General features: G+C 56.3%; 2 protein-coding genes across 4 annotated transcripts in view; both read left to right on the top strand.

Moving 5' to 3' along the window:
* TMEM145 (transmembrane protein 145) overlaps positions 1–3,170 on the top strand; it is an 8,357-nt gene extending 5,187 nt beyond the window's left edge. The window contains exons 14-15 of one of the 3 annotated variants that reach the window (XM_040457176.1): positions 1,796–2,002; positions 2,977–3,170. In XM_040457176.1, the coding sequence (XP_040313110.1) occupies positions 1,796–2,002; positions 2,977–3,057 (288 nt within the window). In that variant the 3' untranslated portion in view covers positions 3,058–3,170. Of the gene's footprint in view, positions 1–1,795; positions 2,472–2,494; positions 2,863–2,976 lie in introns of those variants that run through there. The other 2 variants (XM_040457175.1, XM_040457174.1) reach the window with 2 other exon arrangements.
* Positions 3,171–3,717: 547 nt separating this feature from the next.
* The window catches only part of MEGF8 (multiple EGF like domains 8), a 40,790-nt gene continuing 25,492 nt past the window's right edge, over positions 3,718–19,015 (top strand). The window contains 13 exon segments of the mRNA XM_040457167.1: positions 3,718–4,663; positions 9,373–9,536; positions 9,792–9,932; positions 9,934–9,999; positions 10,936–11,116; positions 11,196–11,284; positions 11,797–12,212; positions 12,635–12,780; positions 12,906–13,028; positions 15,130–15,284; positions 15,593–15,712; positions 16,065–16,209; positions 16,294–16,457. Of these exon segments, the coding sequence (XP_040313101.1) occupies positions 4,477–4,663; positions 9,373–9,536; positions 9,792–9,932; positions 9,934–9,999; positions 10,936–11,116; positions 11,196–11,284; positions 11,797–12,212; positions 12,635–12,780; positions 12,906–13,028; positions 15,130–15,284; positions 15,593–15,712; positions 16,065–16,209; positions 16,294–16,457 (2,097 nt within the window). The 5' untranslated portion in view covers positions 3,718–4,476.

Below are 19,015 nucleotides of genomic sequence, written 5' to 3'. Positions count from 1 at the left end.
TTTCTTTCTTTCTTTCTTTCTTTCTTTCTTTCTTTCTTTCTTTCTTTTCCTTAAATAAACTTTACCATCAATGTGAGGCTGGAACTTGTGACCCTGAGATCAAGAGTCTCATGCTCTACTGACTGAACCCCACCCTCTTTCTCAGCCCCTCCCCATTCCTGACCCTGTGCACTGCCCCCCCCGCCCCCTCACGTTTCCCTTCTGTATCCCACTGCCTTTCCCAAACCCCTTGGTCATTACTCCACCCTTCGCCGACACATTCTTCCATCTGCTGCACCATCACAGACCATTGTTCAGGAAGAAGCAGGTGGAGTGGGTCAGGCTGGGGCTCCAGGGGGCCTAGATCTGAATGACATCTGGAGGGGATCATCACTAAACCTCTTCTTTGCCGTGGTTTATATCCTATCTGGGCTTCTGGGTGACAGTTCATATACCTCGTTTAATTGTGTGTCAGAGCAGCCCCAGGACAGGATGGATAATGGTCGTTGCACCCACTATACAGAAAGGGGAAGCTAAGGTCCAAACAGGAGAGGTGACCTGCCAGGGCTCCATGGCCTCTGGTAGGAGGGCAGGGCCTTTGCGCCCTGTCCTTCCACAGCCAACCATAAGAGGGAGCCAGACAGGAGCATAGGCACTGATGAGGATCCAGGCTTCTGACCGCAGGGGTCCACAATGTGCTCTGGGTGGCGAATGTACTCAGTCACAGATGGCCTGGTCCCCCATCTTCTACCCCAGAGCCTGACTTAGGTACAGACTCAGCTTCCCAGGACAGCCCTTCCTGAAGCTCTGCAGGAAGTCAGAAAGGGACAGAAACAGGAGAAATGCTGAGAACCATCATGGGCCAAGCTCTGCCCTCTCCTCATCTTTCCGAGTAGGTGCTGCCATCCCTTTCCCCCAGTGAGGCTCAGGGAGCTTTATCGACATGTCCCAGGTCCCATACTCAAAAAACTGGGGGGCGAGAGGTGAGGTGCAGGCCCCGGACCCCCAAGTGCAGTGCCCTCTTAGCTATATTTCATCTTCAGCCAGTTTCTTTTGTAAAAATGCACAGTTAGCTCAGCACAGCCCCATTCCGCTGTTTACTGCTTTCAGCTGCTTGTTCTCATGACCTTAGAGGGGTTGCGCTGGGCTCCCGTGTGCAGTGCTCGAGTCACACCCAGTCCCTGCTCTCAAGATCTACTAGACTAGTTGGGGACACACTTCTACATTCAACCAATATTTATTGGGTGCTTATGTGCCAGGTGCTGTTCTAGAAGGTATTGGGGATTCAGCAGGGAATGAACAAATTCCTGCCCTCACAGAGCTAACATTCTAGAGTTTATCAGGTGTTGTTGTCCAATTGACCTTTCTGTGTTTATGAAAATATTTTATCTATACTCTGTGCTCTCTGATACAATAGCTACTATCCACGTGGGGCTACTGAGCACTTAAATGTGGCTAGTGTGACTGAAAACACAAATTTTGGTTTAATGTGGATTAATTTAAATGTAAATAACCCCATATGGCTAGTGGGTATCATACCGGACAGTGAAGGCCACTGAAACTTATCCTGTGATGTCAGTGATCAGGGCTCTGATGGAGGAAGCATCGCAGGGCAGTCAGGGTTGCGACGGAGGAAAAACGTCAGAACTCAGCGAACTGTGAGAGCCTGTAGTAGGAGAGCCTAATCCGGAGTGAAGGACTGCAGGGAAGGGTGGGGGATGTCCAGTGAGGGGGAATCCTTACGACCCCATGTTTAAGGAGACAGCCTGAGGCCCGGACAGTGCTGCTCCAACCAGCACCTGGCCTGTCGCCCCAGATCATGACACGCCCGTCGGCGGCCAACAAGAACTTCCCGTACCATGTGCGCACGTCGCAGATCGCCTCAGCCGGGGCCCCCGGCCCGGGAGGGAGCCAGTCCACGGACAAGCCCTTCCCGCAGCACGTCTATGGGAACGTGACGTTCATCAGCGACTCGGTGCCCAACTTCACGGAGCTCTTCTCCATCCCCCCGCCCGCCTCCTCCGTAAGCCCCGCGCCCCCGGCGCACGAGGAGCTGCTGGCGCCGCCCCTGGAGTACCTGACCCCGCTCCCGGCCCCGCCGCCGCCCCCCTCGCCCGGGCGCCTGAGCCCACCCCCTGCCTTTCGCACGCCCCGAGCCCCAACACCGCGCCGCGACCACCCCCCGGCGCCTGCGCCCACCCTGCCGGACTGGGTCCTGGCGCTGTTGCGCACGCCCCCGCAGACGCCACGCGCCGTGCCCCCGCCACCCGCCTTCCGCGGCTCTCCACCCACTCCCCGGCCGCCGCCGGAGTTCGCCCGGCGCGCTCCGACGCCGCCCCTAGAGTACCTGGCCCCGCTGTCCAGGCGCCCAGCCGCCCGCTCCTTCCCTGATTGACACCAGCGCCCGCACCTCGGGAGTGGGGGGGGCTCCTTTACGGGGAGGGGGACGGGCCTTCGGGGCCGCATCTGCCCCCCGTGGGTCTCGGACGGCCTCTGACCCTGACCCCCCTCCCAGGCCGGGAAGCAGGTGGAGGAGACGGCGGTGGCGGCGGCGGTGGCCCCGAGGGGCCGCGTGGTGACCACGGCCGAGCCGGGCGCGGCCTCCCCGCCCCTTCCCGCTCGGTTCCCCAAGGCGGCCGACCCGAGCTGGGATGGCCCGACGCCGCCCTACCAGCCGCTCGTGCCCCAGACGGCGGCGCCGCACACCGGCTTCACCGAATACTTCAGCATGCACACGGCCGGGGGCACCGCACCCCCGGTCTGAGCACCCTTGCCCACCCCCGCCCCATGGGCCGCACGCCGGGCCCCGGCCGGGCTCCGGATCCCCGCTCTATCCCGGCCCCAGGGCTCTGCCATCCCAGGCCTTCCCGACCCTCCCCACCCCTCGCGCCCAGGTAGGGGTGCCTACTGTCCCGCTCACCCCACTCCCCACCCCCCACCCCCGACTCTTGTGCCAAACGGTCCCGCGGGAGCCTCTCTCCCCGTCCCCTCCCTCAGCCCCTGCCCCGAGCGGCGCCGGATTCTGGGCTCCCGCTGTTCCGAGACCTACGGCCCCCTGGCCCCCTTCGAGACCTCTGATCCCGCCGGACCCCGGAACACCAGGGACGATCGTCGGGACTCTGCCCGTGACTCTCCAGGACTCCGCGACCCCGAGCCATTGCTACTGGGACGGATATTGTGAATCTGGTCTCGACTCTGAAACCTTCCCTTGGATCTCTGTGACCTCGGACCCGTGCTCTGCCCACCCTGTCTCCATCCGGGGGCCCTCCCTCAGGTCCCCGGCAGAAAGACTTTTTCCCCTCTTGCCAAAATAAAGCGGATTCGTTAAGTTTTTATCTATAAAATGGCCTCTTTATATCTCGATGGTGCTCAGAGGCGGGGCTAAGCATGAACTGTTCCAAGCTCTGGACCTCAGTGTGTCCACCTGTGAAATGGCATTTGGGGAGGGGCCTTCACGTTGGCCCAGAATCTGGGAGAACTGAAGATATGAATCATCGAACAACCCTCTTACTGCGCCGCTCCTTTATTTTCACCTTCTCTTCTCCAGTCAGAGCTAGAGGCGCCCTCCAGTGGCACGAGCTTTGCTCAACCACCCGTACCCCGAGTTTGGGTTACGATTTTGGCACTGCGCATGTGTGATTCTCTCTTCGCAGGCCAAGGAGGCCACTGCTGCGCACGCGTGTGGGAACAAATGGGCGGGGAAGTTTCCGGAAGTCTCCCTTTGTGGAGGGGTGGGGTTGGATGCTCTGCAGTCCTCCCAGGGCCGCTCTGACCTGCGGCTCCGCGACTTCTCGTCTCCTCTCCATCTTTCCTCCCACAGCGGCCGCTCGGCCCCCGCCCCCTCGCCCTCCCAGCGGGTCTTCCCAGGCCGCTCTGGCCCGAGCGTCCCCTCGTCTCTCTGATCTGGCCCATCCGGCTCCGGAGGGAGGCGCGGGTGGGTGAGCCAGGGAGTGCGTCTATGGGGTCCAGGCCTGAGCCCCTAAAGACGGGCTCCGCCCCCGACACCCGCTCGCGCCCCGCCCCCGGCTGGAAGGGTCTCTCCCGGACCTTCCGGGTCTGGCCCGGCAAGACCCGTACCCTCTATAGAGGCCCCCGCCGGGCTGTGGAGCCCTTCGCTCCCTGGGGACCCACCCGTATATAAGGTCTGTTTCGGCCTGCAGCGGCTCGCGTCTTTTACTGCTGGACACCGTTTATGGGGTCAGCTAGCCTATGGGGGCCCGTGACTATAAGCGACTCCCACGGTCCCTAGGGCTTGGCCCCATCCATAACGACCCCATTTACAGGCCCTTTCGTGGGTCTATAGGATCTACTCCTCGGTTTCCACAGCCCGTCTACAGCGGCGGCTCCCTTCTGGGGGAGTGCAACTCCTGGACCTCCCTGGTCTACAAGGCCATGTCGCGTCTATAGAGGTCACATTTGCAGGGCCTCGCGCCGCGTGGAGGGTCCTCTCCAATCTTTACGGCCTGTCCCGTCTGTAAGTCAGTGCGGGAGGCGGATATGGCCCTGCGCCTGGCTCTGGCCGTGGCGCTGGCTCTATCTTTAGCCCTGCTGGGGCCGCTGTCCCCCGGGGCCCAGGCAGGGGACTGCAAGGGGCAGCGGCAAGTGCTGCGGGAGGCGCCAGGCTTCGTGACCGATGGTGCGGGCAACTACAGCGTCAATGGCAATTGCGAGTGGCTCATCGAGGGTGAGTGGGGCCGCGTGGGTCACACACTCACCCATTCGCTAATTCACTCATCTGTACACTCATTAATCCACTCACCGCATTCCCAGACTCCGGTTCTGGTCCAGGTCCTTTGCTCTGAAATGCAGCCAACCTGGGCCCTGCCCTGGAAGGCCTTGAAGTCTGGTGGGGGAGTCGCACCCAGACCCAGATGGACAATTACAAGCCAAGAGCCATCAATGAGAGATATTCTGAATAATTGTTAGCAACTCAGGCTCTGAGCCCAACCACCTGCTTCAAATTTGAGTCCCGCTTCTCAGTAGCTTTGTGAATTTGGGCAGGCAGCTTCCTTTCTCTGAGATTCGGCTTCCCCTCTCCCCAAGTGGGGATAATAATAGTACCGACCTCATAGGATTGTTGGAATTAAACGAGAACAGTATTTAACGTGCCTGGCACATAGTAAATACACAATAAATGGCATTAGAATTATGCTGTTGTTATTTTTTATTTTTTTGTTAATTTTTAAATGTTTATCTTTGAGAGAGACAGAGCGTCAGTGGGGGAGGGGCAGAAAGAGAGGGAGACAATCCAAAGTAGGCTCCAAGCTCTGAGCTGTGAGCACAGAGCCTGACATGGGGCTCGAACTCACAAACTGCGAGATCATGACCTGAGCCCAAATCGGACGCTTAACCAACTGAGCCACCCAGGTGCCCCTATACTGTTGTCATTTTTAAAGTACTTCAATAAAAGCATTTTTTGCAGTCATTCATGTGCCAGACATCATACTTGCCACTGGGACATAACAGTGACTAAGACAACTCTAGCGATCCCTGATGACTTGGGGCTTAGAATCCAGTGGGGAAGACAAAACACATGAATAGACAGACAGTGACTGCCCAGAGAGGTTGGGACTGTGACAGAGGAACCCCTGGAGCCTGGGGGAGCCCAGAAGAGGTACCTGGCCTGGTGGCTGGGAGAACAGAGAGGGCTTCCTGGGGGAGGACATGTCTGAGCTGAGCCCTCAAAGACCAACAGGAGTCATCCAGGAAAGAGGAAGAACGTTCCAGAGGGAAACAGTCTATGTAGAGGCCCCATCACTATCTTTATGGGCTCTTAGTCCAGTGGGAGAAGCAAACTCACCCCCAGGGAATGGGAAGCCCAGAAGACATCTGACTTAGCTTGGCCTATAGCTCAGATCAGAGGCATGTGTAGGAGGGAACAGAAGGGTGTTCTAGGCAAGGAGAATAGACCATGTAAAGGCCTGGAAGCAGGAGGGTGTGACGCTTTTGAGGAACTAGGACACAGAATAGACAAAGAGTGAACTAGAGGGTGGAGGACCTTGTGGGTTTGAGCTGTACCCTCAAGGGCAGTAGGGAGGTGGAAGAGAAGTCCAAAGGCAGTGGCCAGAAAAGTCCCGGAAGGCCTCTCGGCAGGGGATGTAGAAGCTGGCCTCCAAGGAGAGAGGGGTCCCCCAGAGGAGGTTCTGGGCAAAGGCCAGAAGTGTGATGGCCCAGATGATGCAGGGCCTCCCTTTGCAGGCCACAGAGCATGGTCTTTGCCTAGGGACACTGGGGAGGTGTGGGAGGGTTTTGAGCAGGGAGGGACATGATCTGATTTATATTTTAGATCTCTGTGGCTATTATATGGGGTACGGATGAAGCATGTTTCTTGGGGATGAGTGTGTCTGTCCCCAGCTTGGGGGCCATTCCTGTCTGGGGGTGTGGGTGAGCACAGAATGGGAAGTACGTGTTCTATGTATACATGGTTTTCTGACCTTCAGGAGTGCCAGCCTGGTCGGGGGTGGTAAGGACGGATGCGGACATTCATTCCACGAGACAGGAGGAGGTGCAGAGGTTGGGAAGATGGGTCTAGGGGGATGAGAGTATCCTCTTGGGGGTCACAGAGGAGGAGGAGCTCCTGAAATAGGGTTCTGAAGCATGCGTAGGAGTTTACGGGGTGAGAAAAGGGAACAGAAAAGAGAGGCTGGTGTGTCTCAGGAGCCGCGTCTCGGTTTGTCTGGTCTGGCTGGACTGTTGGCTGAGAAATGAGGGTGCCACAAGCAGGGGAAGAATGGCCTTGAAAGTCATGCTGAGCATTAATGGGGAGCCACAGAAGGATTTTTGAGCAGGATTTTGAACCTCTGGCCAAGTGGGGGGTGGATTGGAGACTTGATGTGCTTCTTTCAGGAGAGAATGAGTTCTGAACTGGGGCGGGAATGGAGGAGGTGGGAAGGGGCAGAGAGCACTGAGGCATGTCTGGGAAGTTTCACCAGTGAGACTTGGGGATCAGCTGGCTGGACGTTGGGAGTAGGGAGGAGTCCAGGCGACTTCCAGATCCCCCTTGATCTCTCGTGCTTCCCAATGCCTATCACCTTTGAGAACCAACATGTTCCCCCATCTTTTAAACAATAAGCAGCTGACCTATTTCCTTTTGTACGACATTTACCCTTTGTTGTAACCAGTCCTCATAACATCCTCCTGAATGAGAGGCATTCTGCTTTTGAAAAGCAGGGGGTTTTGGGGTCGGATTTCTGTCCAGGATGCCATGGGGATTGGGCCCATGATGGGTGGAAGGGGGAGATCTTGAACTTAGGGAGGAACCTGGGGAAAGCAGATGGTGACTGGCCTCTGGCATGCCCTTGACAAAATCACTTGTTGTGATTCTGGGAACCAAGCTTATATTTTGGTTGAGGCTGGCAAGCTCTGGGAGGACTGGTTGCCTGATCTGGCTGAATCGTTCTTCATTCCCCAGACCATGGTTTGGGGTCTGTGTGATGTTCTCAGGGGCTCTGGTCCGAGCCTGAGAGAGCTGCCAACTTTAGTATTCTTTCTTTTGTGCATTTCTTCATTCCTTCATCCAGTGTTTCCTGAGCCCTTGTTCAGTGCCAGGTCCTGTGCTGGGCAAGGTCAGGGAGGTACCCCAAGATGACTTAGGCCCAGGCCCTGTCCTATGGGTCTCCCCAGCTGCAGAAGGGGCAGACCCAGACATAGATGGTCCTGGCTCAGAGAAATGAGGCTTATAATGGAAAGTGAGAAGGCCAGAGAGAGGCACCTAAGCCAGCCAGGGGGCATCAGGGAAGGCTTCCTGGAGGAGGTGGGGAAGTTTGCTGGTATGAAGGGAATATGTGCTCCAGACAGAGGGAGAGGCTTGTGCAAAGGCCCTGCTCCTGACGGAGTTGCAAGCAGTGGGGTGATGTGAGACCAGGTGAGACTTCGAATGGTAGCTTAGGGAGCTGAACTTTCTTCTGGGGATGGTGGGGAGCCATGGAGGGCTTTTGAACAGGATAGGGCCAGGGCCAGATGCGAAGTTAGGACGATCTAAGACCCTTGTCAGGGCAAGACAGGAGGCCGAGGTGGAGGCTGAATCAGTGGTCCTGGTAAGAGAGGACGAGGCCTAGGCAGGCATGTTAGAATCACCGTGTTGAATCTTCCCACCAGCCTTGGTGGGTGGGGAGAGTATCTCCATTTTACTTCAAGGAAACTGAGGCTCAGAGAGCCCGTGGAGCGAACGCAAGATCACACAGCTAGTGAGTGGTGGGTGAGCACCTCCAGTATGCTGATGAGTGTGGTGAGGGGCATGGGGGAAGGGGCTGGCCCAGGGTCCCCCAGCAGTTCAGGAGCAGAGCTGGAACCCAGGTCTAGTTTCCTGAGGCCCCTAGTGTGAGATGTGGGATGAGAGAACCTTCTGGAATCAAGACCTGGCAGAGAGCAAGAACAGTGACAGTGGCTAGGGCAATGGCACTTACGAAGCGCTAGGCCTCTCCTGTGGTCATAGTTGGATGTCAGCGGGGATTACAGTCATCCAAACACTCACCTGGGCCAGACGTCCAAGAACGCTCCCTCACAGGGCTGGCGGTTGCTGCTGGCCGCCAGCTGGAGGCTCAGCTGGGGCTGTCAGCTGGGATGCCTGCACGTGGCCCCTCCATGTGGCTTTGGCTTTTTCATAGCTTGTCTCTCTGAGGCTCTTCCCAGATAGAAGGGGCAAGGAGTCCTCACCTCTCAGTGATAGGAGTGGCCAAAAAGTTTGAATCTACCTCAGTACTGTTATAACCCCACTTTACAAATGAAGGAACACATCCAGAGAGGTTAGCCCAAGGCCACACAGCTAGTAGCTAGTAAGTGGCAGAACCAAGATGTGAGCCTGGGCAGTCTGGCTCAAGTCTGTGCCTTTAGCTACTACAGTAAACAGAGATGAGACCTGGGTGGGGGCCGAGAGGATCTGTGGTGCTCCAAGGTTCAGCCTTTGTCCATGGGGCAAGAAACTGGCCCCTTTGTTTGGAGTTCTGATCAGTTCTGGAACGGGGGACCCTCCCAGAGGCCCTTTTCCACCCAGGAGTAGGCTTTTCTGCTCAGGCCTGGACCCTGCCCCTCAGGCTTAGTGTCCGAGGCTCAGAAATAAACAAGAACAACTCTGTGTGACCACGGGGATGGGGTTCTTCTCTCTGCACTTCAGTTTTCTCATCTGAATGGTGGGAGGTGTTCAGCCTGGTATCAGGAGCCCTTTCCAGGGTTGATACTGTAATTCCTTCTCTGGCTCCTGGCCCTCTTGCTGTCACAGGTCTGACCTCCCTGGGCTGTGAGACCAAGAGCCCCTTGAAGGCAGGGCTCAGGTCTGACTCCCCTTTGGGTCCCCAGTGTCATGTGGAGCAGGGCTTGGTGTTCTTGGCTGGGCTGCATGGAGGCCCGGGGAGAGGGTCCGCATCTGAGCCCAGCCCCTCTGTTCTCGCTGCCCAGCCCCAAGCCCCCAGCATCGGATCCTGCTGGACTTTCTTTTCCTGGACACGGAATGCACGTACGACTACCTGTTTGTGTATGACGGCGACTCTCCCCGAGGGCCCCTGCTTGCCAGTCTGAGTGGCAGCACTCGGCCTCCGCCCATCGAGGCTTCCTCAGGCAAGGTCGGTGTGGCCGGACCGCGGGGCTCTGGCCGGAGGTCTAGGTGGAGTTTGGAGGAAAGGGCGATAGAGACGCACAAGGAAACAGATGGGGAGGGGCGGAGGCAGCCAGAGAGACTTGGCATCAGACAGGACACAGGGACAAAGAAGGGTGGAGAGAGACAAAGACAGGAGGTGGGGACTTCTGGGGGGGATGGGGACAGGAGCGGACCCCCTCGCCGTCCAGTCCCCGGAACCCTGCCCGTCTTGTGCCTGCAGATGCTCCTCCACCTCTTCAGCGATGCCAACTACAACCTGCTGGGCTTCAATGCCTCCTTCCGCTTCTCCCTGTGCCCCGGGGGCTGCAGCAGCCACGGGCAGTGCCAGCCCCCTGGCGTGTGCGCCTGCGAGCCCGGCTGGGGGGGGCCCTGACTGCAGCCTGCAGGAGTGCCCGGCCTACTGTGGCGGCCATGGCACCTGCGCTTCGGTGAGCCCAGCCCCCGCTGCGTCCCCCTGGGGCCCTGATCTGTGACCACACCTACCGCCCCATCTCCTGACTCTGCCCCTGCCTGAAACCCCCCTGCCACTCTGCCCTCTCCCATGACAGCAACCCCGCCAGGGACCCTCCCGTCACCCACAGTACTCCCCTCTTCCTTCCACACCCTGCCCCACCCCACCTTCATCTGGAACCCCTCTTCTGCCTGAGCCCACTCCCGTCCTGCCCGTGACCTACCTCCCACCTGTGAACCCACCTGCCTTCTGCTTGCCAGATGCTACTCCATCCCCTAACCCAGGCACTCTGTCTGGCCTTGGGCCCCCAGCCCCGACTTCTTCTTCTTCTTTTTAAATGTTTATCTATTTTTGAGAGTGCGCAACCAGGGGAGGGGCAGAGAGAGGGGGACAGAAGCACCTCCGTGCTGACTGCGAGCTCGACGCGAGGTTTGAACTCACGAACTGTGAGATCACGACGTGAGCCGAAGTTGGGTGCTCAACTGACCGAACCACCCAGGCACCCCCTCCAGCCCCACCTTCTGACTTCTGACCACTGACCTCGGGCCTCAGACTGAAGTCTTCCAGCCCAGGCTGACGTTGACCTCACCACTGTGCTGCTTCTCCAACCTCTCCTCTTGTTGTCTGTCCTCATCTTCCTCGCCGGGTCCTTCTGTCTTTCCCGTTCCCCTATTTTTGTTGGTCTGTCTGCTTTTTTCTACCTCTCTTCCTCCCTCTTGATGTGTCACTGTGTCCCTTTCTTTCTCTGTCTGTTGGCCTGTCTCCTTCCTATCTCACTCCATCTCCCCTTTCCTGTCCATCTTTTTCCTTCTCCCTTTCTACCCCTTATGTCTCACGCTGGCTCTGGCTCTCCTCCCCCGTCTCTCTTTTTTCCTCTCTCTATCCCTGCCTTTGTGTCCTGTCTCCCCTCCAGCCCCTGGGACCATGCCGCTGTGAGCCTGGCTTCCTGGGACGCGCCTGTGACCTGCACCTGTGGGAGAACCAGGGGGCTGGCTGGTGGCACAACGTGAGTGCCGGGGACCCTGCCTTCTCGGCCCGTATTGGGGCAGCTGGTGCCTTCCTGTCCCCGCCGGGGCTGCTGGCTGTTTTTGGAGGTGAGCAGAGGGGGTGCGTATCTGGCTCCAGCAGCCTGCAGCCTGTGGCCAGGGCTTGAGGCCATCTCCCCTTCCGCAGGCCAGGACCTCAACAGAGCCCTGGGTGATCTCGTCCTGTACAACTTCTCTGCCAACACCTGGGAGCGCTGGGACCTGAGTCCTGCCCCGGTATGGACCCCGCCTCGCCCCTGCCCTGCTCAGAGGTGCCTGTCCACTCTGTGAGACCCAGCCAGCCACCACCCCACCCCCAACAGAGCGACACCCTCATCCCACGCGTCCCCACCCCTGCAGCTTGATACAGGCCCACCTACTCCTCCCGGTACTGCTTTTCTAGCTCTAATTTCCTTTTTTCTTCCTTTATCTCCTCTTCTGCATCTTCTTCTGTGGACCTCCTGTCTCTTTCTCTTGGTTTCTCCCCTCTGATTTTGTCCCTGCCTCTTGGTTTTCTGCTCTCTCTTGGACTCTGTGTCTTCCCTCTGGGCTATGTGTCTCTCTTTTTCTCCGCCATCTCTGTTTCCTGCCTCTTCTGTCTCACCTCTGCTTTGTATTTGCATGTGTCTGTCTCTCTTTCCTCTCTTTGTGTATCTCTGTCTTTCTCTGTGTCTCTGTCTTTTCCTGTGTCTCTGTCTCTGTTACTCTTTCTGTGTGTCACCATCTGCCTCCCGGTCTCTTTCTCACAGGCTGCCCGTCACTCCCATGTGGCTGTGGCCTGGGCCGGCTCCCTGGTGCTCATGGGTGGTGAGCTGGCTGATGGCTCCCTCACCAGCGATGTGTGGGCCTTCAGCCCCCTGGGCGGGGGCCACTGGGAGCTGCTCGCACCACCTGGCTCCAGTTCCTCGGGGCCACCAGGCCTGGCAGGTCACGCCGCCGCCCTAGTGGATGACATCTGGCTCTACGTGTCTGGCGGCCGCACCCAGCACGACCTCTTCTCCTCTGGCCTCTTCCGCTTCCGTCTCGACAGCACCAGTGGGGGCTACTGGGAGCAGGTGATTCCAGCAGGCGGGCGGCCTCCTGCCGCCACGGGCCACTCCATGGTGTTCCATGCCCCCTCGCGCACCCTGCTGGTTCACGGTGGACACCGGCCCTCCACCGCGCGGTAAGTGACCTGCCCTGCAGGGCCAAGCCTGTCCTGGGCCTTCAGTCTTTGCTGGTCTTCGCCCACTGATGTACTTCTGCAGTCATTCGGTCACTCACTAGGTCATTCAGTCCCTCACGTGCCCGCCCGCTCATTCATTCTCCATCCCTTCGTTCACTGTCTTGGCCAGTTCCTTCCCACACACTCCCACCCATCCATCCCCTCAGCCACACCCTGCTTGGAGGGCCAGCCCTGGCTAGATTATGCACGGAACCCAGTGATGAGCCAGAGCTGTGTCCTGCTCAGCAGGAGCCTCTCGTCCCAAGGGGACATAAACCCCGTCACAGCTGGTCTCACCCTGGGTGATCTCACAGCTCTTGAGAGCCCAAGGGAGGGAGAGAAGCCCTTCCTGCCCTGAGCTCCTCCCCTGCCGCTCCCTACAGGTTCTCTGTGCGGGTGAACTCCACAGAGCTCTTCCACGTGGATCGGCGCGTGTGGACCACGCTGAAGGGCCGGGATGGGCTCCAGGGCCCACGGGAGAGAGCCTTCCACACAGCCAGCGTCCTGGGCAACTACATGGTGGTCTATGGTGAGGAGGCTCCCTGATCCCGCCTGCCTGCCAGGGCCCCAAGCCCGCACTGAGCTGAGGCTCCCTGCACGGGTGTCCCCATGTCCGCCAGGCTTGCCAGCTGTGCCCCTTTCCTCCTTTCCTAGGGGGCAACGTGCACACCCATTACCAGGAGGAGAAATGCTATGAAGATGGCCTCTACTTCTACCACCTGGGCTGCCATCAGTGGGTGTCGGGGGCCGAGCTTGCCCCCCCGGGAACCCCTGAGGGTGAGTGGCCCGTCCGTTTTCCTGAGGGGCTTCTGAGAGTCGCGCTTCCCTGACAGTGAATCTGGGCTTCAGGCAGGAGCCACCTCGGTCCTTGTAGGGTGAGCCAGACGTCCCTCTGGAGCTGGCTTCGGGGGGCAAGCCTGTGCTGGAGGCAGGACAGGGGCACCGTTGCCATGGAGACCGGAGGCAGTTACAGCAGCGCGGGTTTAGGCTCCAGTCCAGGTTTTACCAGTTTCCAGCTGCCCCAGCGAAGTGCCTACCTACGAGGGACCTTTTCAAGGTCCTGTAATGGGCAAGTGGCAGAACCAGGATGGCTGTCCCCAAACAACCATCTGTGCAAAAATATCATTTAATCACCCCATGCCTCAGTTTCCCCATCTGTAAAATGGGGATGACGGTAACACTTAACCCACTGGGCTGTTGTGAGAATGAATTGAGATGGCTCAAAGATGGAGACAGCCTAGCAAAGAGCTCAGTATGTTGTCTCGTACAGTCAGAATCCGGCCCCAGGACTTGCCTGGGAGGGGGGGTGGAGAAACCTTCAAACTCATTGAATCCGACTACTTTGAGAATCAGAAGAAAGCCACAGGCCCTCTCCTCAGAAAGACGCTTGTAACACAAACTGGGCATATTATTTCAGGGGGCTGTGGACTTCTAGGGGGCCCATCTATTCGGGGGGGGGGGGGCCCCCCCGCACAGGGGAATGAGGACAGAGAACAAGCATAAGGAAAGGACATTGACACTTAAGGAGTAGGCTGGGTGAAGGGTTCCCCCACGGAACCCTATTTGACCATCAGCAATAAAGCCTTGGGCTGGCATGCGAGGCCTTGAATCCAGGGCTCATCTGCCTGTCCCTGTTTCTCCTTTGGGCCAAAGGCCTCTTCCTCCTTTGTAGTTTGCAAGTCCCCAGGCCAAGTCCCATGTGTTTACAGAGCATACATTTCCGTAAGAGGGTGAGGGATCACCGATCACTGACCACTTACACATCAGTCAGGACCCTTGGCTCTAAGTGACCAATCCAACCCAGCCAGCTCGAGCAAAACCCAAGTTCTTGGCTCATGTGAGTGAAAACTGGCTTCAGGCTGGTCTGGATCTGGGTGCTCACGTGATGGCATCAGCTAGCCCTTGTTTGAGCTCACTTCATTCTGTGGCAGGCTTGTCATTTGTAAATGGTCACCAGCAGCCCTGGGACTATATCTACTCCTTTGAAATGCCCAGAGGGAAGGGGCGCCTGGGCGGCTCAGTCGCTTAAGCGTCCGGCTCTCGATTTCCACTCAGGTCATGATCTCGTGGTTCGTGAGATCGAGGCCTGTGTCAGGCGCTGTGCTGACAGTGCAGAGCCTGCTTGGGATTCTCTCTCTCTCCCTCTCTCTCTGTCCCTCCCCTGGTCGCACTCTCTCTGTTTTTTCTTTCTCAAAGTAAAGAACGTTAAAAAAAATGTGTTTAAAATGCTCAGAGGGAAGAGGGTGCCTGTCTCCCAAGAATTGAAGGAACTGGGTCCTATTCCAGAACTTATCACTGACACTGATGGGCCTGGGCTAAGCCCCACTGCTGCCAGAGGCAGGGTTGGCTCAACTTGAGCCTGCGGACTCTAGTGGGAGAGGGTGGTTTTCCAGAGGAAAATCAGAGTTGTCACCAGAAGGGAGGCTGGTGCCAGATAGACAATACCAGGAGAGAGCCAGGCACCCTGCCTCGTGGCTCCCTGAGGGCAGGAGGACAGTTCCATTTACAGAGGAAGAGACCAACTCAGAGAAGTTGAGTCTCTTGCCCAAGGCCACTCAGCAAGTTAGTAGTTGATCCATGACTTGAGCCCAAGTAGGTGGTAGACATAGGAATCGAAGCCAAGTTTTTCTGACCCCCAAGATCATGCTCTGTCTTCAAGGTGGTTTGCACAGTGGTGTAGAAGCTCTGGTAGGTGTGGGGCCAGACATGCTAGGAGGGCTTCCTTGGGCACGCTGGGTTAAAGCAGGAAGTAGCAGGTTGGGCTGAAGCATAGGAGAGTCGGGTAGTCCTCTGGACAAGGGAGCCGTGGTTAGAGGGACAAGGGAAGACTGGTTAGAGTCTCATGTCCTTGTTGGGGGGGGGATCTGTATTCTCCCAGGCCGAGCAGCACCTCCCAGTGGTCGATACTCACATGTGGCGGCTGTGCTTGGTGGCAGTGTCCTGTTGGTGGCTGGGGGGTACAGTGGCCGGCCTCGTGGGGACTTGATGGCCTACAAGGTGCCTCCCTTTGTGTTCCAGGCGCCTGCTCCGGACGTGAGCACTGGGGTGATAGGGAGAGGGCGGCTGGGAAGGAGGTAGCATGGTTCCCATGGATGAGGGAGAAAGGTGGGGTGGGTCCCTGGGAGAAGGACGGGGGTCCCTAGAGATATGAGAGGAGGGAGGTTGGTCCCCAGGCTCAAGGGGGGAGGAACGGAGGTCCCTGGGGCTGAGGGCAGAACAGATAGGGATCCCCAAGGTGCTGAGTGAGCAGTGGAGGCTCCCCGGGATGATCACAGGGAGTGGGGGTGAGGGAGCAGGCTCCAGGTCTGAGGAGCCCCCTCTCCCACTCCCCGTCTCTGCAGTACCACTTAGACTACTGCTCCATGTACACGGACCACAGCGTCTGCTCCCGAGACCCTGAATGCAGTTGGTGTCAGGGGGCCTGCCAAGCTGCACCACCTCCTGGAACCCCGTCTGGGGCTGTGAGTGACCGCCCCAGCTCTGTCTCCTAGTGCAGAGACATGGCCGTCAGCGTCTCCCTCTGTCTAAACCAAGCAGAGAAGGACTTTCTCTCACTTGGGACACTTGTTTTCACACCTAAGATTGGCATTCCTGACCCCTCAACCTCTGACCCCTCCCAGCGCTTTTGAGCTTGTGACCCTGTCCCCAGATCCCTTAGCTCCTGTCCTGTTGCTCTTCCTCATTCCAAGTGGCTTTCAAGTCCCTTCTCTAATTTCCTGGCGCCTTCCACCCCACTACTCCTGAATCTACAGTCCTTTCCAGATCCTTTAAGCCCCTGTGGACAGTAACCCCTGTCCCCTCCCCTCCCTGTAGTGTCCAGCTGCCAGCTGCCTGGGCCTGGGCCGCCTTCTGGGTGACTGCCAGGCCTGCCTGGCCTTCAGCGGCCCGACAACTCCTCCCCGGGGGCCCGGCGCTCTGGGCTGGTGCGTGCATAATGAGAGCTGCCTCCCTCGGCCTGGTGAGTGCCCATTGGCAGTGTGGGAGGGGGCGGCACAGCGCCCCATGCTGACCTTCCCTCCCCCCCCGACCCCGGTCCTCACAGAACAGGCCCGCTGCCGAGGGGAGCAGATCTCAGGCACCGTGGGCTGGTGGGGGCCTGCGCCTGTCTTCGTCACATCCCTGGAGGCCTGCGTCACCCAGAGCTTCCTGCCTGGCCTGCACCTGCTCACTTTCCAGCAGCCGCCCAACGCCTCCCAGCCCGACAAGGTGGGGAGCCAGGGGGTGGGGCCCAGCGTGGAGTGTTGAAGGGTCTGGTCCTGGGGTTTTCGTTTTTCAAATGGTTGTCTACAGCTCTTGTGTTTGCCTCATAAGTCTCTACATTCAAGGGTCCGATTTTTAAAAATTGTGCTAAAACACACAGTGTAAAATTTTACATAGTGTAAAATTTACCAGCACTGATATCAAGCACATTCACAATATTGTGCAACTATCACCACCTGGTTCCAGAACAGTTTTGTTACCCTGAAGAGAAACCCCAGATCCTTAAGTAATCCCTCTCTATTCCCCCTCTCCCCCTGGCCCCTGGCCAGCCACCAACCTTTTACTGGTTAGTGGTCGACAGTCTACTAACTCTGGATTTGCCAACTGTGGATATGCCTTATAAATGGAATCATACACATTGTCTTCTGTGTATGGCTTTTTTCACTTAAAGTAGTGTTTTCAGTGTTCATCCATGTTGTAGCATGCCTCAGAATTTCGTTCCTTTTTATGGGTGAATGATATCCTCTTGTATGACTGTGCCAATCCATTCATCAGCTGATGGCTGTTTTTACCTGTTGGCTATTGGGAATAGTTCTGCTGTGAGCATTCATGGATAAACCATTTTGCATACATATTTGCTTTTTTTCAACTCATTTTTTAATGTCTATTTATTTTTGAGAGAGAGAGAGAGACAGAGCGTGCATGGGGGAGGGCAGAGAGAGAGAGAGAGAGGAAGACACAGAATCTGAAGCAGGTTCCAGGCTCTGAGCTGTCAGCACAGAACCCGACACGGGACTCGAACTCAGGAGCCGTGAGATCATGACCCGAGTTGAAGTCAGACACTCAGCCCCCTGAGCTGCTCAGGCGCCCCCATGTTTGCTTTTAAAAAATATTTTATTTTTTTTAATTGAAGTATAATTGGCATACAATATTATGTTAGTTTTTAACGTAGAAAAGAATGATTTGAAATTCGTATGTATTGCAATAAACACCTATTGTCAGCTCTTTTGGGCTTATATCCAGGAGCAGAATTGCTGGGTCATATGGTGATTCAACGTTTAGCTTATGCAGGAACCACCAAATTGTTTTCCGCAGTGGCTACTTCTTGATTTTTAAAAGTTGTATGGTTAGGGGCACCTGGGTGGCGCAGTCGGTTAAGCGTCCGACTTCAGCCAGGTCACGATCTCGCGGTCCGTGAGTTCGAGCCCCGCATCGGGCTCTGGGCTGATGGCTCGGAGCCTGGAGCCTGTTTCCGATTCTGTGTCTCCCTCTCTCTCTGCCCCTCCCCCGTTCATGCTCTGTCTCTCTCTGTCCCAAAGTAAATAAAAAACGTTGAAAAAAAAAATTTAAAAGTTGTATGGTTAAAAAATCACAATGATGTAAAAAGTTGTTAAGCAAAAAGGGTCTCCATCTATCCCGCTCCCTATCTAGAGCAGTATGGGAAGCTCTCCCTAGCATCTCCCCAACTTAAGACCACCCTGACTCTTCCTGGAAGATCCATTTGGATTTCTTTTATATCCTTGCAGAGTCTGCCTATTCAGATACATGTGAATGTGACATTGAATTATTTTTCATTCTTGCACAAAAAGTAATATTCTTTTATTTATTTTTTTAAAAAAATTATTTATTTTGAGAGAGAGAGTGAGCGAGCACATGCACTCGCACGAGCAAGAAGGGGGCAGAGAGAGAGAGAGGGAGAGAGACTCCCAAACAGGCCCCGCACTGTCAGTGTGGAGCCCGACTCGGGTCTTGATCTCATGTGAGATTGTGACCTGAGCTGAGATCAAGAGTCAGACACTTAACTGAGCCACCCAGGTGCTCCTTCCTTTTATTTCTTAATTTTTTTTAATGTTTATTTATTCTTGAGAGAGAGAGAGAGAGCCTGAGTTGGGGAGAGGCAGAGAGAGAAAGAGGGAGACAGAATCTGAAGCAGACTCCAGGCTCTGAGCTTTCAACACAGTCAGGCTTGAACTCATGAACTGCAAGATCATGACCTGAGCCAAAGTCGGACGCTTAACCGACTAAGCCATCCAGGAACCCCATTCCTTTTGTTTCTTAACATATCCTGGCAAGCTCCTTAGAGTTTAGAAAATACCTCATTTTTTTGTTTTGTTTAAAGCTTTGTTATAGTCCATTTAGATTCTAGGGCCGTAGTGCTGCAGTTTATTTAAACAGCCTCCCATTGACGAACACATGGGTTATTCCATTCTTTTGCAATTATAAAACACACGCTAACAAATTACGTAGTGTGTCTGTCACTTTGAATGTTGGATCTGGACTCTTCTTCTTTTTTTTTTTTTTTAAACTTATGTACTGGTTTGTTGTATAACAGAGAACACGTTACAGAGGGCGAGGCCCCGAAGGGCTGTGAGCGAAGGAGCTCTGTCCTCATGGAGCTGGGGTGCCACCCCTCGCTGGCGTGGATGTGTTCACTAACCTGGAAGTTCTCCAAACCCTGTAGTTAAGGGACTTAAAAAAAAAAATCTGGATTCCTTAAGGGTTTAGGTGGAAAGGTGAACTGTCAGGGAAGAGGCTCCTGAAAGGACTGGGGTCCTGGATTTTAC

This window comes from Herpailurus yagouaroundi, unplaced genomic scaffold (assembly GCF_014898765.1).
Source record: "Herpailurus yagouaroundi ecotype Mexico unplaced genomic scaffold, PumYag 220, whole genome shotgun sequence".
Taxonomy (NCBI): domain Eukaryota; kingdom Metazoa; phylum Chordata; class Mammalia; order Carnivora; family Felidae; genus Herpailurus; species Herpailurus yagouaroundi.
The sequence above is the reverse complement of the archived record's forward strand: the minus strand, read 5'-3'. Positions and strand labels throughout refer to the sequence as shown.